General features: G+C 46.9%; 1 protein-coding gene across 2 annotated transcripts; it reads left to right on the top strand.

Moving 5' to 3' along the window:
* Positions 1 to 8: 8 nt before the first annotated feature.
* On the top strand, positions 9 to 24,343 carry klhl2 (kelch-like family member 2). Of its 2 annotated transcripts, XM_035419840.1 has the most exons (15): positions 15 to 525; positions 4,330 to 4,455; positions 6,211 to 6,317; positions 7,415 to 7,536; positions 12,974 to 13,136; positions 15,346 to 15,455; positions 15,915 to 16,031; positions 16,445 to 16,594; positions 17,914 to 18,031; positions 18,573 to 18,770; positions 19,466 to 19,567; positions 20,209 to 20,337; positions 21,721 to 21,861; positions 22,180 to 22,323; positions 23,101 to 24,343. In XM_035419840.1, the coding sequence occupies exons 1-15, from the start codon at positions 458 to 460 to the stop codon at positions 23,127 to 23,129; spliced, it is 1,824 nt and encodes a 607-aa protein (XP_035275731.1). In that variant the 5' UTR covers positions 15 to 457; the 3' UTR covers positions 23,130 to 24,343. The 2 variants fall into 2 exon arrangements, with proteins under 2 accessions (XP_035275732.1, XP_035275731.1); XM_035419841.1 differs by lacking the exons at positions 21,721 to 21,861; positions 22,180 to 22,323; positions 23,101 to 24,343 and adding an exon at positions 20,697 to 20,800 and having other exon boundaries at positions 9 to 525.
* Positions 24,344 to 24,566: the final 223 nt, after the last annotated feature.

Raw genomic sequence — 24,566 nt, forward strand, 5'->3', positions numbered from 1 at the left:
CAAAAGTTGCATTAGTCTTCCACAACCAGAGGGAGCTACTATTTTCTCTTCGGGTGTCCGCGCTGTTGAAAGAAGGTCTTTGCAGTTCGCAGTCCTTGTTTATATATTCCAATCAGGGGAAAATAACAGGTATCCTGGTTCACCGACCGATTTGGGAAAGGAATATATCCAAATCGTTTGGTACATTTATTTCTTAGCGAAATTCACTTATAGGGCTGTGCCGCAGTGCTCGAAAACGGAATATCACTTAGCTAATTTAGCTGAGCTAGCTGAGGAAAAATCCCATGCCGAACACTGAATTTACAACAGATTGAATGACACACCAATACTAGTCACCGTTTCCGACAATGAAGCAGAATTAGGAGGTGGCTGTCCAAATGGATTGGAACCCGTATCATCGGCACAAAAACCTGGGTGTGCATTTCTCTGTTTAAAAAAGACCCAGTTCTGAGATGGAATGGTGCAAGCCGCTGCGTTCAGTTTCCACGGTCTGAAAAGAGGCGACACAATGGAAATAAACCCAATGTAAGCGAATGGCGTGGTGGTGACTGTTTTGGTATTGGGCAATAGTGCTGCTGCTTGTATTCATGTCCTACTAACGTGAACAGAATGCTGCTCGCTAAGATACAACAATGCTCGGTAATAGATGGACAAACTGCAAAGTTTAGGCTATTGCCAAGCTAACCAGCTAGCTGTTTACAATGCAGTGGCCTTGATGCTCTTGGTTACTTCTATAGGCTACTGACCTGTTCGTTTTTCTTTTCATGAGCATGCATCAATAGTCGTTCAGTTTGGACCTGGATGGTTTGGGTTTGATGTGTAAATTATGCGTAGTGTTGCAGCCTTGCTGGGTGCCCTATTGCTTGTCAGGAGTTAGCCATCAGTCTTTGCGATTACCAGTATAGACATTTAGTCCGAACAGTGTATTTCGTTGTTGACCATTACGATTTTGTTCTGATTTTGATTTGACCGTCTGAAAAAAACTGTATTCTTCTTCTTGTAGTAATGCAATAGATTGTGTTGCAATCACAGCTGCTTTACACGTTGAGGAGTCAGTACCATGTTTTCTTACAACTGTCATATTTGTCTTTTAGTCTACAAGTTCGCTATAAATGCATATCTAGCTAGCATGTCTGTGTCGAGGGAATCGGAAATGTCTCCAAGGCTTCACGTTTATTACATTTAATGTATGTTAAGTTTATGCAGTCGTGGAAGCACTGTATGCATTGCTTATTGAAACATTAGCCAGCTAATCACCCTTGTGAAAACCGACATGTGCTTTTTTATGATTCGACCACGGCAGTGTGGCGAGATGTGATCGACATTCGGAAGACCTAGCATGCAGATAACACTGTAACGTACAGTGCCTCAGTGTGTGTGTGTGTGTGTGTGTGTCCGTGTCCTCGTCCGCGTGTTGTCCTTTGTCACACCTCAGTGTTGGGAGCCGCTCTGATAACTGCATCATAGAACATTTTTTTTGCATTGAATGAATCGTTTGCTTTGTCTCAGGTGTTTTAACGTTGGTGAGACACTAATAGGTGCGCTACTACAGCCTGACGCCTTTCTGTCTTACTTTGAACAGGAAGCGTCATATGCATCGCTGACTTATAATTTGTCCTCAGAAGAGTCCTTTCTGCTGCACATATTTTCCCCTAAAATGTAAAACTAAGAAGGTGCAATATGTGCTGACATTTGACTCTGCCTGGACAGATGGACAGTTGGGAGATCCCCCAGTGAATCCAGTTAACCACGTTGGTTCCTTAGTGTTCTTTTTATACTTTAAATATATATAGAGACTGGTAAATAACATCAAATTTTCTTCATATGGATTCACCATTCACCCTTTAGTAGCTGAGTTTCTGCCAGCTATTTTCGTGCCTTATGTTTAATCTAATTAGGACTGTTAGTATGTGATTTAAGTCCCTCTCTTTGGGTTTGTTGCCAAACAGCCAGATGCCTGATTACTTTCATACAAGAAGGCCAGCAGAACTGGATAAGTTGTAGGCTAGGTTTCCAATGGATGGCAGAATTTATTTATTATTTATTTATTGCTTAATTTGGTTTACATCTCTACAGTGACACTGAAGCACATTTCCCTGTTCACCATTTGTTTCCCTCCATTTGAAAAAAAGATATTTCTCATTTCCCTTTTTGCCCACGTAGAAAAAAATAGGTCCACGGTCACTGTGAATGTAACTCATCAGAATAGGTCACTAGAACCTTCCAAGCTGTGTAACTTGGCAACCAAATTCTCTAAAATGGGATTCATTACATTTCCGGGAAAGTCTTAATGGCAGGTTCTGACACATTCTTATCTTCTCAGTCTTCCACTACTGATTAAAAAAATATTTTTAACCACACACTTTGAATCTAATTTTGAACATTTTTTAAAAAGTGGTGTAGGGAATGGCAGTTTTGGTTTTAAAAAAATGTTCTTGTGTTAATTTGTCTGTACTTCTGCACTAGCAAGGCTGCAATAATAGACCCACATTTGTGCCAGTGAAAACCCTTTATTTAGAGTACCGTGTCACTTGTATTTCTGTTCTGTATGGAATATTTGCATTAAATTCAGTTTGTGTGTAAAATTAGATTTGTTGGCTGTGGAATAGGGTGTTTGTTTCTGCAGGCAGTGGTACATAATGTGTTCTTATGTTTCAACGTCTGAGTGTGAGGTAATAATAGGCAGTGTTGTGTATGAAAGCGGTTCCCATTTCAGTGCAGCCAGTGTGACGTGTGAACAGATTTGGAGGCTGCAGTTTAAAGTGGATGGTTTCACGTTTTTTCCTTGAAGGGTCAAGTATGTGTTGGTTTTGCCTGACAGGATGTAACGCGTTTCCACTTCCACATTAACAAACTTGCCTTGCTTTATTTTTCGTTTTGTCTGATCTACATTCACTTGAGCAGAAGCAATATGAGTATGTGTGAAGTGATATTTCCTGTGATTGAATGATGTTATGTTGTGGGTTTCAGTTTGTATGACATTGTTTATGTAGTTTTGATACCTAAAGGTATTTAATACATAACCTATGTAATAGGCTAAATTAAAAAATATTTATCTATGTTTTTACATAAACGCTTGTATGTGCTTTCGTACTTGGCCAGTGATTTTTATTCGAACGATTATTGTGCTTTGATTTTGATTGAGAGCACGGGTGTAAACTGAATGTGTAAGTGACTTTTTTTGGAGGAAGTGGAGTTATTTGTGAATATGGAAGAAATGTATGACGTTGAAGATCTTGGCTACTGTTTGAGCTTCATGATCTTCGCAGCTTTGTGGCAGTAGGCACCTGTGCCCTGTGACCAGGGGGTGGAGCATAGAGTGTACATAGTGTCTGGAGAGGGTAGGAGGGGTCAGGCGGTGATGTCTGGGAAGGGGAAACTACCCCGCCTGCCCATCTTTAGGGCGAAAAAGCTTGCGGCTCATTGATGGGGAATGGTGAAAATAAAGGTGATTTAACTACAGTACCAAAGAAAACCTCATCAGTCATTTTTTGTGATCATAAATGTCAATATGTGTAGCAGTTTGTGTATTGGTTGTTTTGGTCCTGAAGTTTTGGGAAAATATGTATTAGAACGTACATATTGTATTAGGCCTACATATGACATATTTTCACAATCTGCTTTTCATATGAAATGTAGGCTAACGATCGTTAATCGCGTTTCAGAATGCAGTCGGGGAAGTTTTACTCTGCCTTCCAAAGCCTGATATAACCCATTCACTTTAAAGGGAGCTCCAATGCTTTTCCCTCAGCATGCGCAGTACAGGCTTACTTCCGGGACTTCACAAGCTTATAGGCTAGTAGGTTAGCTGAAGGTGTGCTCACCTGTCTAATTAAATATGCATGTCTATGGAGGTGGAGCCCTGTTGTTGTCCTATAGATTGAGGTGGAGATTCTTCAGTAAATATTTGCCTATGCAAGTGCGTAATATAGCATGGAACAGACAGGGGAATGATAAGGTCTCTCTCTCTCTCTCTCTATTGTCACCAGAAATGTTGTCTGCCTTTAGCTATAACTAACTTAACTTTGTTAAAAAGATAAACACTGACTCTGTAAAATAAGTAGGCTACGTAAAAGAGAAGAAATATAAAATAAATGTACAAATACATTTGTTGTGGGTAGAAGCTGCTGTACAGTAATTGCGCAGCTCACCTTCCTAATAAAATGTCCCAAATAGAAAGGCTTTTTTTGTCACAATTCAAGTCGGCACACAAATGCTGACGGTCCCTCGTCGTGCCGGAGACTGTGACCGGGATGATTGACGCGGCGGAAGGCGCAGCTCTCCGGGTGCCTCTGCGTCACGCCCGGTCTCGTCTGCCCTCGCCCACAGATGCACCAAGCTCTGCCAACACAAGCCCCACGAGCTGAAGGACGACGTGTCGGAGAAGCAGTGCCCCGTCACCGTCAACCCGCGCCACATGAAGAAGGCCTTCAAGGTCATGAACGAGCTGCGCAGGTCAGCGTGCGTCCGTCCGTACGTCCGCTTGCGTTTGCGTTTGCGTTTGCGTTTCCGCGCCAACGCGGAATGCCCACTTACCAGACGGCCCTCTCGCGGGGCCGAATCCCGCTGCCAGGGTAACAGTCGGTCAGATTCAGGCCAAATCGCCTTTAAATAGGGAGGAAACATTCTCAACAGGAGGGGAGGTAGAGTGCTGCCAAAAAAAAATTTTTTTAGGTAGACGCCAGGTAGGCTAACTCGAACCCAGGTGCTCTTGAAGGCAGGGTGCTTACGGAGTTACAGCAGGAGCAGGCGAAAAAAGATTCCACTTACTGGAAACTTGAGGCACACTCGCACAGTAGGAAATATTTTACAAGCCTGTATTGTAGAGCCATATCTGCTGGTATTAAGTTAAAAACTGGCCGTTTTTGACCTCGCATAGTCTTCATCAGGGTGTAGACCCAGTGAGGTCAAAACCGGTCAGTTTTTTTTAAACTTAGGCTAATATCAGCAGATATGCCGCTACAATGAAGGCTTTTAAAATATATCCTTTTGCGCAAGTGAGCCTGTAGTTTCAAGTAAGTAGAATTTTTAATATCTTTTTTTTTCCGGCTACTCCGGGGGGGGGGGGGGAAGGCGTGAAGTGAAATTTTAGATTAGATTGCTGCCTAACCCGCCACCTTTACATAAGGGAAAACACAACCGTCAACATGAAGGCTAAATTGAATGGCGGTTATACTGAACCACATATGGCCACGTATGCTGCAAAATCTAAGGCTACTGTGTCGGTGTTGTACCCAGCTTAATTATGCCCGCTCTGTCATTAGCGCTGGAAATGGCTGAATGTGTTTTTGGATTGTGCCGGGTCAGCATTCTCAGGCCCAGGACAGGTGTGGCAGAACGAGGCTGTGTGCGGGTTAGATAAAGCTGGGGAAACACACGGCGCGGCCTGCACGTTCCCGGGGGCGGCGTTTCCACCTGTTCATTAGTCATGTGCTCCGTCTCCGAGCAACAGAGCCTTTTCCAGGGAACACCTGTGAAATGACCCACTTCAACCCCAGGGGCGTGGGCTGCAGTAGGTTGGTCCTGATGGGGATTTTCTTGCTAACGTGATTGGTCCTTCAGACCTTCGCTGCTCGTGACAGAGGTACTTCCTGTCTGACAGCCTCTGAACCAGAGCTGGATGATTGTCCCCTTTAGGTTCGCCTCGCTCTGAAATACACACAAACCCCTTATCAGTCAGAGCCACTAATTCGGCAGTGTAAGTATCACATAATTTAATACGGGCTTGCATTATGTATTGCCCTTACCGAGAGGACTGCACATTTTACATATCCTCTGTTCACATGGCTGGAAATGTATTTTTTAAAAATAATGTGACTTAATTCTATTCTGTTCGACCTTGTTGTCTAAGTTGTGCCTTTTTTAAGACCTATTGCAGGGGTGCACAACTGCGGTCCAGGAGGGCTGGTCTGTGTGCTGGTTTTTGTTCCATCCAATTGCCTCAGCTTTAGTTTTCTGACAGCTCTATAACCTACACTTGTTCACTCGTGTACTTGAGCGCAGTGAAATCTTTTGGATGCACTTGCAATCTGCGGCTGTCATACAAATGTCAGCTCAAGGTAAGATTCTGCTAATTAAATAGGCCTAATTAAGGGCAGAAGTTGGCGCAAAATCCTGAAACGGATCAGCCCGTGTTGTGCACCCCTGACCTATTGCCATGTTTTAAAAAAAGGATGATGATGGTGTTGATGTCCTGTCTCGCTCTGGCAGTCAGAACCTCCTGTGTGACGTGACCATCGTGGCAGAGGATGTGGAGATAACTGCTCACAGGGTGGTGCTGGCGGCTGGGAGCCCCTACTTCCACGCCATGTTTACAGGTCTGTGTGTGAGTGTGTGTGTGTGTGTGTGTGTGAGTGTGCGTGTGTGAGTGTGTGTGAGTGTGTGTGTGTGTGTGTGTGTGTCTGTCTGTGTGTATGTGTGTGAGTGTGCGTGTGCGTGTGAGTGTGTGTGTGTGTGTGTGAGTGTGCGTATGTGTGAGTGTGCGTGTGAGTGTGCGTGCGTGTGTGTGTGTGTATGTGTGCGTGTGTGTTGCGTTCTCACAGGGGAGATGAGCGTGTGTATATGTGTATGTGTGTGTATATATGTGTGTGTGTGTGTGTGTGTGTGTGTGTGTGTGTGTGACGCTGTTGTGCTCTCACATGGGAGATGAGCATGTGCGTATATATGTGTGTGTGTATGTGTGTGTGTATATATATGTGTGTGTATGTGTGTGAATATATATATATGTGTCTGTGTGTACGTGTGTGTGACGCTGTTGTGCTCTCTCAGGGGAGATGAGTGTATATGTGTGTGTGTGTGTGTGTGTGTGTGTATATGTGTGTGTGTGTATGTGTGTGTATATATATGTGTGTGTGTGTGTGTGTGACGCTGTTGTGCTCTCTCAGGGGAGATGAGTGTATATGTGTGTGTGTGTGTGTATATATGTGTGTGTGTGTGTGTGACGCTGTTGTGCTCTCTCAGGGGAGATGAGTGTATATATGTGTGTGTGTGTATATATGTGTGTGTGTGTGTGTGTGACGCTGTTGTGCTCTCTCAGGGGAGATGAGCGTGTGTGTATATGTGTATATATATGTGTGTGTGTGTGTATATATATATGTGTGTGTGTGTGTGTGACGCTGTTGTGCTCTCAGGGGAGATGAGCGTGTGTGTATATGTGTATATATATGTGTGTGTGTGTGTATATATATATGTGTGTGTGTGTGTGTGACGCTGTTGTGCTCTCACAGGGGAGATGAGCGTGTGTGTATATGTGTATATATATGTGTGTGTGTGTGTGTGTGTGTGTGTGTGTGTGTGACGCTGTTGTGCTCTCACATGGGAGATGAGCGTGTGTGTATATGTGTATATATATGTGTGTGTGTGTGTGTGTGTGTGTGTGTGTGTGTGTGTGTGTGACGCTGTTGTGCTCTCACAGGGGAGATGAGCGAGAGCAGGGCCAAGCGGGTCCGGATCAAAGAGATGGACGGCTGGACGCTCGGGACGCTCATCGACTACGTCTACACGGCCGAGATCCAGGTCACCGAGGAGAACGTGCAGGTGAGGTCACCTGACCGACGCACCGCCCCACAGTGGTCCCCAAACCTGTTCCTGGAGGTCTACCGTCCTGTAGGGTTTTCACCCAAACCCTAACAAAGCATCCCTCATTTATCAGCAACACTGGGCAACCAAACATTAAAACAGCTACAGCGGGCCCGCCCAACCCTGCTCCTGGAGATCTACCATCCTGTAGGTTTTCATCCCGACCCTAACAGACCACGCCTCATTCTACCAATTAGCAGCTGTCTAGCTGCTGAATGCGGTGTGCTTTATGAGGATTGGAGTGAAAAACCTTCAGGACGGTTCCCAGGAAGGACTGTGCCACTGTGTCCTTCAGCAAAGTGCTTAACTTGCATTGCTTCAGTATGTATTCAGCCGTGTAAACGGATTGTGTGTAATAATGTAAAAAGTTGTGCGTGTCGCCCTGGATACGAGCATCTGCTAATTGCCTGTGATTTAATGTATTGTAGTGTCTGTCGCCACGGTCACACCATCCCTCGCTGCTCCATTGAAGTGCGCTACAAGGCCAACCAGGGTCGACTGCATTTCAGAAACCCAGGGAAAGGGCATTGTTGTCCGTAAATGGAGGCTCTGCGTTCTGCTGTACACTGTCCGCAGACCGTGTGTTCATCATGCGTATCGATAGACTTCTGAAAAGAAATTCAGATTAATTTCAGGCTTCGGTTCAGGAAGGCATGTTTGCAGATGTTCATTGTGCAGAGAGCCGCTCCGGCTAGCCCTTGTGAAATCACGTTTGCTCATCACCAGATTTCGTTAGCGAGCTGTGTGGGAACACGAAGCTCCCTTCACGACGGCGGTTGTGATGCGCGTGTGACAGGAGCGGGAGCGCTAAATGTTGGATGAGGGAACGCCATTGGAACCCGCGTTCCCCTCGCCGCGCTCTCCGCGATTTCGCCGACTCGCGCTTTGCTTTGTCTCCTTTGTTTCCATGGCGACCGTGGTAACAGGTCCTCATAAATTGTAATGAGGATTGCTGCACTTTGGTTTGAAAAAGGGAGGGGTGGGGGGTAAAAACGTCGCTCGCGATATCGCATTACTGATGGTATTTATTTCAGTGATGATATGATTTGTTTTGACTTTCCGTCTTTATCATTTTGTGATCCTGTTTGCGTTAGCCGTATTGCTAACTAAGGCTACTATCAGATAAGGAGAGTGATTCACACAATGCACCAAAAACGGTTTAACCTTACCTTCGACAGAACAGTTCTGTTACTGTGTGAAATTTTGTCTTGTTTCACCCTTAGAGACAAGTGGGAGGGATTTGGTTGGTGGGAATAGTAGTGTTTATTACCTGTGACTCTGCGTACTCGTATGCGCTGCTTGCAGCTGTGGTGTGAAAAAAAGCAGTTCAGCAGCGAGGGCATACATGAGCACACTTGTGCATAATCGGACATTCCAAATTCAGGTGGTATTGGAGATGCCAAAATTTTAGGGTAAAAATGAATAACTTAAGATGAAATTACAAAAATTACTTGGCGAGGGTAAGTCCAGTTAATAAAACCAAATTAAATGGACTTACACGTGAGAGAAACGTGGCCATGTGTGGGGAAGGAAAGCATGTTGGAGTCAAAGCTGTAGTCTTACCCAGCGAGCCGCCCCCTTCCCCTCACACATTCACGGGACAGATGGTGCGGATTTGACCACCACTCCGCGGTGGGTGGAATGGAAATGTTAGCTGTGGGAGTTGTACCCAACACTCCTTGGGTGCGTGATGAAGTATGGGGCCTTTGGCTGTCATGTCCAATCAATTTTATGATTAATGCTGCTCTTTAGTTTTAGCCTGATTGCTCATATGGGCAGATGCTTAAATATCAGGGCATTTGTTTAACCCTTGAAGGTGTGACATCACAAACATGTGATTTAGAATGTTCTTAACTGAGCATTCTAATGAGATGTAATGATCACTACTGGTGATTGAAAGAAATGGAGTTCTAGAACACTGACTTAGAATTTTTTTTTAAACATTATAAAAAAAACCTACTCTTCAGAGGGTTTATAGAAATGTTTTTAATTGCTTATTTAAAATTTTATGAGATAATGTGATTTTAATGTGATTTTTGTTCCTAGACAAAATATTAATTTGAGTTATATCCTGCCCTCCATAAACCAGACCGATTGCAAATTCGGTGTTAGAAGCGCAATGTTTAACTGTTAACAGCTGTTAATTACAACACATGAATTATCTTCATTTTTTCCCTCAAATGTAGAAAAATAAATGTAAGGATGTGTAATACCCCAAGCAGGTGCCCATGGAGGAGGTGCCAGGTATCCCCCAAGATGATATTGAGAGATTTTATTTTTTACTCTTTATTCTGGAAGCAACCAAGTTCTTTTACTGCCCACTAATGGCAGATCTGGTATTGGTTGTTATGGAGAGCATGCTTCCTGGATAAGTCACGGCCATTTATGTTTTAACCAATCAGCAGTGTGCTGTTTAGTGTGTTTTTAGTCGTACAGTAAGTGAACGTGAAGTAGATATCCATAACAAAACAGACACAGTGCACCAGATCTCCGGCTCTTGTGTTTACACATGGCTTACTTTGCATCATTCTTATTCTCCTGTTTTTGAAATTGGAAAATGTAAGTATAGTTTTTTTTCTTAATGAACCTAATGAACACTTGCAGGAAAAAAAATGATTGTGTCAGGTCTTTAAAAAAGCTATTGAACCAGCGCAGAAAATCCCATCCCGTTTTTAGACCTGTAGGCTGTGTGTGCCGCGTGCGTTTGGTCATAATTGACGCTTGCACACAGTGCATTGTGGGAGTTGGGCTGTCGGGACAGGGCTTGCAGAACCTAAAGTAGACAGTGTCCCGCTGTGCTGAGCTGTGTCCCTGGAGACTCCATCTTTCTCTGTCTCTCTCTCTCTCTCTCTCTCTCTCTCTTTCTTTCTTACGCACACTTTCACACACTCTCTCTTTCTCTGGCTCTCTCTCTCTCGCTCTTTCTCTCACATACTCTCTCTCTTTCCCTCTCTGTCTCAAAATCTTTCTCTGGCCCTCTCTCTCTCTCTCTGGCTCTCTCTCACACACACACACACACACACACACTCTCGCTCTCTCTCTCTCTCTCTCTCTCTCTCTCACACACACACTCGCTCTCTCTCGCTCTCTCTCTCTCTCTCACACACACACTCACTGTCTCTCGCTCTCTCTCTCTCTCTCTCTCTCTCTCACACACACTCTCTCTCTCTCACACACACACACACTCACTCTCTCTCTCTCTCTCTCTCTCTCTCTCTCTCTCTCTCTCACACACACTCACTGTCTCTCGCTCTCTCTCGCTCTCTCTCTCTCTCTCTCACACACACTCACTGTCTCTCGCTCTCTCTCTCTCTCACTCTGTCTCTCTCTCTCCCTCTCTCTGGAGACCCAGTGTGAGACGATGATTAAAGAGAGGACGCAACGGTTGAACAATGGGCGTGCGCTCCTAAATTTAGAACGGCCACGTGAGACGGGTTTCGATCAAAGAGGCGGTGACTCTCCTTGAGAGTGAGCGGGTCAGCGGCACGCTGCTCCCGCGCGATTAATCTAACCCCCGCCCGGCTGGCCACTCAGCGGTCATAATGCCGAGCCACCGTCGCCGCGGTGACCCGCTCCGCTGGCAGTCGCCGTGGTGACCCAGCATTCCGCGGCGCAGAGGGCATCTGGATGGATTTCAGCTGGCACAGCAAAACAGCCTGTTCCAAGATAATTCTTTTTTTTTTTTAAACAACAAAATCAAACGTATTTATAATCCCCACTGCAACATCCTTGATATTGCTATTGGTCATAGTGATATTAGAGGTTTTCTCTGGTTGTTTATGTGTAATGTAACTATTAAAAAATGCGGATATTTATTGCACAGGGCTGGCAGACGCTCCACATTTATTGATGGCGAAACTATTTAAGGTAACCGCGTCGAGCACACTTCCAAAACGGAGACGGATTTCTAACTGCGGTTCACCTCCGCGGCCTCCCCCTGGGGTCCCGCTCCTCAGAGGACCGTCCCGAGCGTCTTTTCGCGGGACCGAGCGGTCTTTATCCGAGCTGAAGTAACGCGCTCACGTTCTGGTCGATGATGCGCCATTTTCGCCGCGTCCCCTGAGCGTTGGGAACGAGAGGACAGATTGGCGCTCTCTTCTGTGCGTACGAGCAGCACTTGGCAGTGTCTACCCCTCCTCTCCAGCAGTTGTTGCTGGGAGAAAAAAAAAAAAATTCAAAGTCCTGGTCCAGAAATCTCGTCCTGTCTGTGTCCGTGCGTTTTCTGCGTGCGTGGGAGTCAAGATCTGTCACACACGGAGACGTGTGAGTGAATATATTAAAATATATTTTCTTTGATTTTTCAGCATCCTTTTTCAGCTCGTGTCTCTGCTAACAAACTGGTGCCCCTTTTTCATTGCCAGTGTACCTTTAAAGTGGGAATGTGACATGTTAGTATTCATTTTACGCTTTGTTGTGACACTGTATTTGGTGTGTATTTATAGGAATAGTAGTGTGTAAACTGTAAATGGCAGCAAAGTGGTGTATAATATAATGGGAAACTGCTTTGGAGAAGATGAGAAAATTAAGTCCATGGAAAGAAATTGGCAGTTTAACACATCTTGTTCAGTTTAGTTTCAGTGTTAACAAGTATTTCTTCATAGAAAAAATGAAAACATACGCTATATGACTGCACAATAAGTCGGAGATGGGGTTTCTTGTGTATTGTTTAACGCTTCCATTTTGTCTGTGAATATGTGCATATATTAGACATATTAGTAAATCCGTGTTTTATTATCTGATTAATCAAATAGTTTAATAGATTATTTGTCCTGCTTTAAATCCTGAATGTGGGTGTGTTTTTCACTCTGTGTGTGTGAGTATGTGAGCATGTGTGCGTGCATGTGTGTGTGTGCGTGTGTGTGTATACGTAGATATATTTATAGAGTGTGTGTGTGTGTGTATTTATACATTTATATATACAGTATTTGTGTGTATATATGTATAAATATACAGTGTGTGTGTGTGTCTATATATATATATGTGTATATACAATGTGTGTGTGTGTATATATATGTACGTATACAGTGTGTGTGTGTATATATGTATATATATGCATATATACAGTGTGTGTGTGTATATATATATATATATGTATATATACAGTGTGTGTGTATATATATGTATATATACTGTGTGTGTGTGTGTATATATATGTATATATACAGTGTGTGTGTATATATATGTATATATACTGTGTGTGTGTGTATATATATATGTATATATACAGTGCGTGTGTGTGTGTGTGTACATATATAAATGTATATGTTCTGTGTGTGTGTGTTTCCTCAGGTGCTGCTGCCGGCCGCAGGGCTGCTCCAGCTGCAGGGTGCGTGTGTGTGTGTGTGTGTGTGTGTGTGTGTATGTATGTTTACAGTATGTGATTGTGTTTGCGCAGGTGCTGCTCCCGGCTGCAGGGCTGCTCCAGCTGCAGGATGTGAAGCAGGCCTGCTGTGAGTTCCTCAGCTCCCAGCTGCACCCCACAAACTGCCTGGGCATCCGCGCCTTCGCCGACATGCACGCCTGCAGCCAGCTGCTGGGGCAGGCCAACACCTTCGCAGGTAAGAGCCTCGCGCACGGCCTGCTGGGATAGATCTATACCTCCACAGGTATGAGCCACAGCCTGCTGGGCCAGGCCAACACCTTCGCAGGTAAGCACCTCACGCACAGCCTGTTGGGATAGATCAGTACCTCCACAGGTAAGACCCACGTGCACAGCCTGCTGGGACAAGCCAACACCTTCGCAGGTAAGAGCCCCTTGCACGGCCTGCTGGGATAGATCTACACCTGCGCAGGTAAGAGCCACAGCTCTGATGCCTTCAGCGCTGTCTGGAGTCTTTGAAGAACTGCAGCATCACTGTACTCCTCTCTGTCAGCTTTTATTTGTCCTGCTTAGCAAACTTTAAACAAAAGTGAATGTTTTGCTTGCTTAAGTAAAGCTTTTATAGATAATGGTATAACAAAACAGAAATAAGAGTGACTGCTGATCTCTGTCTTGTGTGGCTTTTGGGTGCAGAGGTTTTTTGGGGAGCAGTGAAGAATTTCTGAACAGGCTGAAACATTCAGATGACAGAACAGGCCAGACAGCGAGATTCAGCGCTGGGTTTTATTCCAGTAGAGTTTCCTTATCTAGAGCATGGGGCTGATATTAATGTCTCTTGTCCTCTTTAGTGCATGCTGCGCTCCTTTAGATATATGTACTCGAGCAGTGTGTTCCTTAATCACCCTGTGACCCCAGGCATTGAGCCTTATTAAACAGGAAGTGTGTTATTGCAGGACTCCTGCCCGTGGGACCGCACTCGCAGCGTGACTGCGCTGGTGACTGCGCTGAACGGCGTGGGCGGCCGGACGTGGGGTCACCGCAGATGCACGTTAGCGTCGGGCGGTGGCGGGCTAATGGGCGCGTCCGGCGTAGTCTGAGTGGAAGTGGGACGCGGAGATCAAAAGGGGGGTCACAGAGGACGGGCGGGTCGTAATGAGGGAACCGTAAAAACGCCGTGGGGAGGGGGGGGGCGGGGGGGTGTAGGAGAAGGTTCTAGGAGGTGAGGTCAGCACAGAGCGTGGGCGGGGATCGAGCGGGGTTGACGGCGTGGGTTTCGGGCTGGTCCGGGCCGCGCTGCGCTCTTCTCCAGTCCGTACGCTGAGAGCGAAACTGTGTGAACTCGGCAAAAAACACGACTCTGCGTCTTTCATCCGGTGCTTCTGTCGATCGCTGCTGGTGTTCAGCACTGCAGACAGACAGAGCTGAAACCCAAAGCTCACTCTGCTTTATTCCAAAATAAGACTGTCCCAAGCTAAAAATAACAAAAAAGGGGTGTTGCGTAGTGGTTAAGTCTTTAAACTTTTAAACCTTTCATTTGTCAGTTTTCCCAAAAAAAAAAAAAAAAAAAACATTTTACAGGCAGTTAACGTTTCAGGGAAAAAAAATCTACATAAAACATTTGTGTCTCTTTGAGAGACTCAAAAACAGAACTACGACTTCAAAAAAGAAAAGAAAAAAAAGAAAATGCATCGTTGACCTCAAAGAGCCATGAGAGGTCAGGGGTCATGCTCCACGGGTCACACGTTGATGCCGGAAAAGCCCTTTGAAACGTCTCGCATCTCGGCGATAGCCGGACGCAGTTAACAGGCGGTTGCCGTCTCGGGGTTTCCCTGGCAACCAGCTGACCCCACAGACAGCGCCGGTTCCTGTTTCCCTGGCGTCGGCCGCTGCTATTGGACGGCAGCCTGGTACCTGTTGCCGTGAGAATTTCACCGCGCCTCTCACCATAATGCCTGTGACTGCGGCCCTTCAGGGTCGGCTAAGCCTGCTCAGCATACGCACGGCCCAAACTGCAGGCCCACGAAAAGGACGCAAGTCTGCAAATGCCCTGTGAACCGGCCTCTTTGGTAATTTGTGGTGTTTTACTGTGGTGATGTGATGAAGCAATGCAGTGGTCCTGCGGTGTGGTCTGTTTGAATTGAGCATCGCGGTGCAGATGTATCACTTTAGAGGGGAACGTCTAACAAAATGTACAGCGGCCTGCTGAAGTATTCAGGCCTATGTACTGTTTACACATGTACAGAGTGTGAGGGAAGTCTCTATGGTAGTTTATCGTGTATCTGAGGGAAGTCTCTATGGTAGTTTATCATGTACAGAGTCTGAGGGAAGTCTCTATGGTAGTTTCATGTACAGAGTCTGAGGGACGTCTCTATGGTAGTTTATCATGTGCAGCGACTGCAGGAAGTTTTCATGTTTTCATGTATGTGGTAACTCCCCCCCCCCCACAGAGCAGCACTTTTCAGAGGTGGTGCTGAGTGAGGAGTTTCTGAACCTGGGCATGGAGCAGGTGTGCAGCCTAATCGCCAGCGACAAGCTGACCATCCCATCTGAGGAGAAGGTACGGCATCCCCCCCATCCCGTATAAACCCAGACCATATCACCCATAATCCTCTTCTTCAGTCTTTCCTGTGTGGAGCTTTTTCAGTACCAACAAAAAAATAATAATAGAAAAGGCTCAATTATGTCATAAAGATGGCATTTATTATCTGGTGTGCCCATTCCTGGAACAGAAATTGGTGGGTGGCCTAAGCTTTTGTGGGTGGGGCATGGTGAAATTGGGCGTGGTGCTTGGGCATAATTCCCACTATTGATTAACAATCGTATTTACTAGGAAAAGCAGGTCGCTGGACTTGTAAGGCTGTTATTGTTTGCCTTTTAATCGGTGAAGGTTATTCTGCTAGCCTACACGTTAGCCTACATCCAGCGATGGCTCTGGACGGTGGAGCAGAGCTGTGATTGGTCGCGCAGGTGCCGGAGGCAGTCGTTCATCGTTTGTGTTTGTGTTTGCGACGCGCAGGTGTTCGAGGCCGTGATCGCCTGGGTAACCCACGACAAGGACGTGCGGCAGGAGCACATGGCTCGCCTCATGGAGCACGTGCGTCTCCCCCTGCTCTCCCGGGAGTACCTGGTACAGGTGTGTGCGTACGTGCGTGCGTGTTCTCGTGTTCCGTCACACTGAATTCCCAAAAAAGAAAATTGTAGCATATTGCAGCAGGGATTTTTGGAAACAGGAACTGAATATGCAGAATTTTGGTTGCTTATGGACAGGGGAAAAGCATCTTTTCACCGAATCGTCCCCAGGCTTCTGTGGACGTGTTGGAAAACATAATAGGCCGAATTTACACCCTCCCTCTCCCTCAGTCGGTCCGCTAGTGCCCTTGAATTGTAAATGGTAGCTTTGAATAATAAATATTCAAAGTTCGCTGATACTTCACTAAAAGACTGTAGTGAGAAGGTGCCCTTGCAGTGGTTTATGAGGACGATGTTACACGCGATTCATTGCAGACGCTGGGTCTGAATGCCATTTTTCTGCGTCTCTTTTCCCAGAGGGTCGAGGAGGAGACCCTGGTGAAGAACAGCAGCGCGTGTAAAGATTACCTCATCGAAGCGATGAAGTACCACCTGCTGCCCGCCGACCAGCGAGCGCTGATGAAGACGGTCCGGACCAGGATGAGGACCCCCGTCAGCCTGCCCAAGGTAGAGCGGTACTGAACTATCAGCCTACCCCAGGTAGAGTGGCACAGAACTATCAGCCTACCCAAGGTAGAACGTTGGTATAGCCTGTTGCTGCCATGTAGTGCCAATGTTATAACACTGACGAGACATTCCAGTAGCGTTGTGAGGACAATTTGTGTTACCCTGGAAGGAACTGGTTTTGAGTTCAGTGTGGCACACTTAGTGAAGGGCAATTTACCAGAATCTGGAAAACCCTCAAAATATGGACTTAAATTAAATGAGAATGTAAGCTTGTAAGCATTGCATATCACCATGGGCAAGGGTGTCTCCTAAAGTGTGATTTAAAGGAGTACCATGGTGGTTGAACGTGACACTTCCCAGTTGTCTTCAGGCAACAACAAAACAAATGTGCATAATTTTTTTATTCTTCAGTCATTTCAATGTACTTTAAAACGTATTTTTCTAAGCCTAAATTTCCCACTATAAAAATTCACCCGAACCGTCTGGGCGTGGTAATGAGAACCGTCAGTTAGCTATGATTGACAGACCGTGCCCCGTTACCATAGCTACCCCCATGATACGCTCTCTCTTTGGGAGACTAGCTTTGAATTTTCACAAGCTAGCTAGCTTAGTAGTATATCAAGTATCGATAGATAGCTATGGTAAGGACGTTGACTTATATCCAATTATAATTTTTGCTATCTAGCTAGCCAAGTTAAGATAAAAGCACAACTATAACGTCCTCATAAAAACAAACTAGCAAGCTAACGTTATCGATAACATTGCCTTATGAAAGCAAACCTCCTAGCTAGCTAACGTTAGCTAGCTAGCTAAATGAATATAACCAGAAATAATCTAAAGGCACTCTAATATAAGTGAACCTAACGTTAGTCAAATATTTGCATTGTCTGAACAGCAGGACGGTGTGTCCTGTCAGATTTCTTTACGGGGCGTGGAAATGGGAGTGGTTACTGTATTCATGACGTAGCAAAATGACAACTTTCTCAACCGGTTGAAAATAAGACGATGAATTTAAAACGCATATTTCTCAAAAAATACAGAACGGACATATTTAATACTTTGCTCATTGTGTTTCTTCAATGCCTCTTGTGCAAATAGCACATAAAACCGAGAAAGTGTGAAAATCACCATGGTACTCCTTTAAAATCGTTCAGTAACTAAAGGTTTTTTCTGACACCTGTACATATTAGCTGGACATACAGTGGGAGTGTCTAGCGCTGTGGGAGGCGGGGTTTGTGACCTGCTCTGTTCTGATTGGTGCAGGTGATGGTTGTGGTGGGAGGCGGGGTTTGTGACATGCTCTGTTCTGATTGGTGCAGGTGATGGTTGTGGTGGGAGGCCAGGCCCCGAAGGCCATCCGCAGTGTGGAGTGCTACGACTTCGAGGAGGAGCGCTGGTACCAGGCGGCCGAGCTTCCGTCCCGGAGATGCCGAGCAGGTTTGAGTTCTCTCCCCAAATCCCCCGCTTACGGTCCCGGTCAAAAGCCGAGACTTGAGGGGAACAGTTTCTCCCTCCTTGATGAAGCACTTGCGCAAATATCCAGCTTTAATGAGCTTTAAGAAGGTGCATTACATCGTAATTTTGCGGCTTCTGGGAACTTTCAGTCTTAATAACACAGTGTACAGAGTATCTGATGAGTCATGACCAAGGGTGTCCGGTCTTATATGATTAGGGCTGGTGTGGCTGCAGGTTATTGTCTTAGCCCAGCACTATTCGCCTGATTCTACTAATTAAGGCCTTGATTGAAGACCATGATTAGTCCCCATGACGTCTTTGCCCATGGGATCTCCATGGCGTCTCCACTGCGTCTCCATGACGTCTCTCTCCGTGTCGTCTCCATGACATCTCCATGACGTCTGTCTCCATGGTGTCACCATGACGTCTCTCTACATGGCATCTCCGTGGCATCTCCATGACGTCTGTCTCCATGGCGTTTTGCAGGACGCCGTGTCTCACCCCTGTCCTGTCCTTGTTCCAGGTGTGGTCTACATGGGGGGCCTGGTCTACGCCATCGGCGGGTTCAACGGGTCGCTGAGGGTGCGCACGGTGGACTCGTACGACCCGGCCAAAGACCAGTGGACCTGCGTGGCCAGCATGCAGGACCGGCGCAGCACGCTGGGGTCGGCCATGCTCAACGGGCTCCTCTACGCCGTCGGGGGGTTCGACGGGAGCACAGGTACCCAGGGCGCCGTTCGGTGCTCGTGTTCTCCTGCCTTCCCCTTCTCACGGCTCTGGCATCGCTTCCTGCTGTCTGGGGAAGCAGCGCCACCGCCTGACCAGAGCGGCTCCAGACCTGGTTTAAATGGCCGAAAAGAAAATGCCCGTGGAATTGCTGGAAATGGCGGTTAAATTTGAAAAGGCAGACCCCTGAGAATTTGCAACAAAACCTGTTACTGTCTAAAACGTACAATGGAATGAAAGAAGAGATGGGAGGAGGTAGTTGGGGAGTTGTCCTACTACTGTAGAATGTCCGGTGCGATTAAAATTTTTTTTAACCATAGTGACTTACAAAAGTCTTAAATAAAGTACAGTTAAAACTTGAATGAATTTCCACTATAGCACAGGTGTCAAACTCTAGTCCTGGATTGTTTTAGTGTCTACTGTTTGTCAGCATTTTTCAGGCCCAATGATTCATTTAAGCCTCTGATTGGCTAAAGACAGGTTAATTGACAGCTGAATGAAACCTGAAACCTCTAAACCTGTAGACCCCGCGGCTTTCCAGGACTTGGGATTGGATGCATCCTGCGCAGCATTCAAAATGTGGTTCCAGTAAGAAGAAGTGTTCCATCTAGTGGAGAGAATGGGTAATGCGACGTAGTCGGGCGCGACGGACGCCGTGCTCAGGAACTGTGCCTCGTTTCACCCCGGCAGGTCTGTCGACGGTGGAAGCGTACAACGCCAAGACCAACGAGTGGTTCCACATCGTGCCCATGAACACCCGCCGCAGCAGCGTGGGCGTCGGAGTCGTCGCCGGTAAGGGGCTCTGGCCACCAAAACTTTTTTTTGCGGTGTGTAGAAAAAGAAAAAGAAAAAAAACGTCCTGACAAAAAAAAACACATCACATGGTATTTTATCATTGTTCAGAAAATTAAGTTAAAATTAGACCTTGGTTTCTGTCGCAATAATTAATTCCTGAAGCCTGAAGGAGGCCTTCCTCTGGGATTTGAGACAGAAAGATGTTTCAAAAGAAGTTTTAGAGGACGATGCAGTCAGCCAGCTGTGGTTGTTTTTCAGACTATTCTAGAACTGCTCATCCCCACAGAGCTTATATGGCATGCGACCACCTGCTGCTTTGTGTGTGTGTGTGTGTGGCTGTATGCGTGTGTGTGTGTGTGTGTGTGTGTTGGTCCTCACAGCGCTGTCTGATGTGTGTTTCAGGGATTCTGTACGCGGTCGGGGGATTTGTGTATGTGTGTGTGTGTGTGTGTGTGTGTGTGTGTATGAGTGCGTGTATGTGTGTATATATGCCTGTGTGTGTGTGTGTGTGTGTGTGTGAAACGGTCCTCACAGCCCTGTCTGATGTGTGTTTTAGGGATACTGTACGCTGTAGGGGGATGTGTGTGTGTGTGTGTGTGTGTGTGTTGGTCCTCAGCCCTGTCTGATGTGTGTTTCAGGGATACTGTATGCGGTAGGGGGCTACGATGGGGCCACACGTCAGTGCCTCAGCACTGTGGAGGCTTACAACCCCAACACCAACGAGTGGACCTACATCGCGGAAATGAGCACGCGACGCAGCGGCGCCGGTCAGTGCTGCTGCTTCTCACCGCCATTTTCTTTTATTTTCTGCTTTTCCCACGCTGGTCCCTCCTTGATCTCCACGATCGGGAGCACCCAGTTGCATTTATCAGTTGTGGTGCTGACAGGCTGGTCTCTCCGGTACAGGTGTTGGGGTGCTCTCCTGTGCAGGTGTTGGGGTGCTCACCTGTGCAGGTATTGGGGTGCTCTCCTGTACAGGTGTTGTGGTGCAGACAGGCTGGTCTCTCCTGTACAGGTGTTGGGGTGCTGACAGGCTGGTCTCTCCTGTACAGGTGTTGGGGTGCTGACAGGCTAGTCTCTCCTGTGCAGGTGTTGGGGTGCTGACAGGCTGGTCTCTCCTGTACAGGTGTTGGGGTGCTGAAAGTCTTGTCTCTCCTGTACAGGTGTTGGGGTGCTGACAGGCTGGTCTCTCCTGTGCAGGTGTTGGGGTGCTGATAGGCTGATCTCTCCTGTGCAGGTGTTGGGGTGCTGATAGACTGGTCTCTCCTGTACAGGTGTTGGGGTGCTGAAAGTCTTGTCTCTCCTGTGCAGGTGTTGGGGTGCTGATAGGCTGATCTCTCCTGTGCAGGTGTTGGGGTGCTGATAGACTGGTCTCTCCTGTACAGGTGTTGGGGTGCTGAAAGTCTTGTCTCTCCTGTACAGGTGTTGGGGTACTGAAAGTCTTGTCTCTCCTGTACAGGTGTTGGGATACTGATAGGCTGGTCTCTCCTGTGCAGGTGTTGGGGTGCTGATAGACTGGTCTCTCCTGTGCAGGTGTTGGGGTGCTGACAGGCTGGTCTCTCCTGTACAGGTGTTGGGATGCTCTCCTGTGCAGGTGTTGGGGTGCTGATAGACTGGTCTCTCCTGTGCAGGTGTTGGGGTTCTGACAGGCTGGTCTCTCCTGTGCAGGTGTTGGGGTGCTGACAGGCTGGTCTCTCCTGTGCAGGTGTTGGGATGCTGACAGGCTGGTCTCTTCTGTGCAGGTGTTGGGGTGCTGATAGACTGGTCTCTCCTGTACAGGTGTTGGGGTGCTGAAAGTCTTGTCTCTCCTGTGCAGGTGTTGGGGTGTTGATAGGCTGGTCTCTCCTGTGCAGGTGTTGGGGTGCTGACAGGCTGGTCTCTCCTGTGCAGGTGTTGGGGTGCTGACAGGCTGGTCTCTCCTGTGCAGGTGTTGGGGTGCTGACAGGCTGGTCTCTCCTGTGCAGGTGTTGGGGTGCTGAAAGGGCTGGTCTCTCCTGTGCAGGTGTTGGGGTGCTGATAGACTGGTCTCTCCTGTACAGGTGTTGGGGTGCTGACAGACTGGTCTCTCCTGTGCAGGTGTTGGGGTGCTGATAGGCTGGTCTCTCCTGTGCAGGTGTTGGGGTGCTGACAGGCTGGTCTCTCCTGTGCAGGTGTTGGGGTGCTGAAAGGGCTGCTGTACGCCGTTGGGGGGCACGACGGGCCGCTGGTGAGGAAGAGCTGTGAGGTGTACGATCCCGCCACCAACACCTGGAAGCAGGTCGCCGACATGAACATGTGCCGGAGAAACGCCGGTGAGCAGCGCCGCCAAAACCGCCAACTGCAGTCAGCCATCACTCACTGACTGGTTTCGGCCAATCAAAAGGTTTTGCTCTCTTTGGCCCAAATCAGTGACTGACGGATAGACTATTGCAGCTCCGCCTGTTTTTACTTTGTTTTGGCTTTTACATTTTAAGCTGGAGTTTAGAAGATGCTGTTAAACAGCGTACATTTTTACATGCGATCATGTACATGGCTGGAGATTTACTGAAGTAATTCCAGTTAAGTTCCTCGCTCTAGTGTTCAAGAGCACCACAGAATAACATCACAGCCTCTGTCCCTTTAACCCACAGGGGTGTGCGCCGTGAGCAACCTGCTCTACGTGATTGGAGGAGACGACGGCTCCTGTAACCTGGCGTCTGTGGAGTTCTACAACCCCAGCACTGACAAGTGGACCCTACTGCCCTCCTGCATGAGCACGGGGAGGAGCTACGCAGGTGAGGGTGGGGGGGGGGGGGGGGGGGGGGGGGGGGGAGGAGGAGAGAAAGAAAGTGGACATAGTGGACAGTAGAGTGATAGGGAGAGGGGGATAGAGGGAGGAGGAAGTGAGAGAAGGGGAAAGGGGGCATGGGGGAAGGAGGGAGTGGAAGAGGAGTGAGTGAGAGAAGGAGGGAACGGGTTAAGACGGAGAGAGGAGTTTTTGAAGGTTCTCATCATTTCATATGAACTAGATTATTATTGTTATGTATTTACATTACATTACAGGCATTTGGCAGACGCTCTTATCCAGAGCGACGTATAACAAAATGTATTACCATAACCAGGAACAAGTGTGTCGAAAACCCTAGAGAGAAGTACCGTTCCAAGTGCAGGGAACAACCGCATAGTTCAACTTGGACCCTGTAGGTTAAACTGTTTAACACTAACACAAACAAGAACAGCAACAACGCAGTCATTTTAAAGCCTGGTCAACCTCACGTGTGGTGGGGATCTCAGACTCCAGACCTGGAACCTGCAGTGTCTGCTGCTTTCAGCACCTAAGTACTAATTTTTAAGCCTCTGATTGGCTGAGGGGTCCCCTCACCTTTGCTCCTGAGGCCTATATCATCTGCCGTTTGAAAGGAAAGCACAGAAACCGGCAGACACTGCAGGCCCTCCTGGACTGGGGTTTGACGTCCCTGACGCAGGACGACCCCAGCAAGAGACCGGGGACGGAAAGAGCCACCACGATGTTCCCGCTGCGTAAAACAAAATGGCCGCTGTCTTTCCCACAGGCGTCACGGTCATCGACAAGCCCTTATGACTCGGCGCGGACCTGCTGCTGTCGTGACAACGAAGGCTGGGAGACCAACAGCCGCTTTCAGAGTGTGAGGCGTCTCGGTGAATCTGCCTCGTCCTGAGGCCACGCCCCCTTTTCTCCAGGGGGAGTCTGGGAGGGGGGGCGGGGCTAACAAAGACACAAAGTGATTGCACTTAACGAGAGCACTACGTGGGATCAACCATTTAACACATGTTCTTAACTTGTGAGGATGAAGCTGAGTATAAACGTGTTTTAATACTACAAATGTGAGAGAAGTCCGGAGGTCAGCGTTCGCACGAGGGACCATACGTGATTCGGGTGCGGTTGGCTAGGTAGGCGTCGGAAATGTCGGGAAAATTGTGGGATTATCCGTGCTACGGTGTTGCGTAGAACGGGAAAACGAGTTTGATAAGCGTGCTAGCATGGGGACCCGTTTACTGAAGCAGCTTGGGGTGGAGCTGGTTTCTTGAGTCCAGACTTTTTGCCTTTTTACATTGATGTTCATTGAAGCATCCAGCGAACTGAAATATTACTTTGTAATAATGGTATTGTACTGAGAACAATGTGGATTATAAATGTATGTAAGAAGAGCTGAGGTATGTGAGTTTGCCTAAAAAACGAAATGCCACTTAAATGAAGTTTGGAACACGGATGGGATTCCAGCACATTTCAAGACTTGAGATGCCAAAATAATTCGAGCCGTTAACTGCGTATATGTTTGAAGTTTTTTTATATATTGTGTACTTACTTTCCAATACTGGCCAAGTTTGATGCATTTCGTTGTTGTATCTAATGCGAATGTTATGGCATGCGTACTATAGCAGATTAACACCGATTTGCCTGGGACCGGAGGAGATAAATCTATCTGCATGGTCAATTTAACAAAACAAAAAAAAATGAACAAAAAAAAAAAAAAAACATTGATTTAAGCGTAGCTGCTGTTTTTGCTGTTTCCTGCTGTGTGTGAGTGAGTCATGGATGTGATGTACTAAACTGGACCTCTTTGAAAATGACCCAACCCTTCCTCCTTCTGTTCCTTTGTTTCCCCCCCCCCCTCTTTCTTTCTTTCTTTCTTTCTTGCTTGCTTTCCTCTTTTCCTTTTGTGGACTTATACTATGATTATCGTCTGTGTAAAGAGGAATGTTGTGCAATGACCTATGAACCGTTTCATAACTTGTTTTTTATTGTTATTAACGATAATAAATATGCTTCTTGGATTCTTGGGTCTGGAGCTTCCTCAGTTTGTTTTCCCGATGAGAAGCTGTGTGCTGAGGCTTTATGAACGCTCTGGGAAATCACAATCGCAGAACTCTTAAGCAGAAGTTACAGTACGTTTATAAGCTAAATGTGAACAGTGGCACACAAGAACCGTTTAAAAACATTACACGTGCTCTACAGAGCACAAACGCACATCACATTTCCAGGGTGTTATCAGCGTGT

Source organism: Anguilla anguilla, chromosome 5 (genome assembly GCF_013347855.1).
Source record: "Anguilla anguilla isolate fAngAng1 chromosome 5, fAngAng1.pri, whole genome shotgun sequence".
Lineage (NCBI taxonomy): Eukaryota > Metazoa > Chordata > Actinopteri > Anguilliformes > Anguillidae > Anguilla > Anguilla anguilla.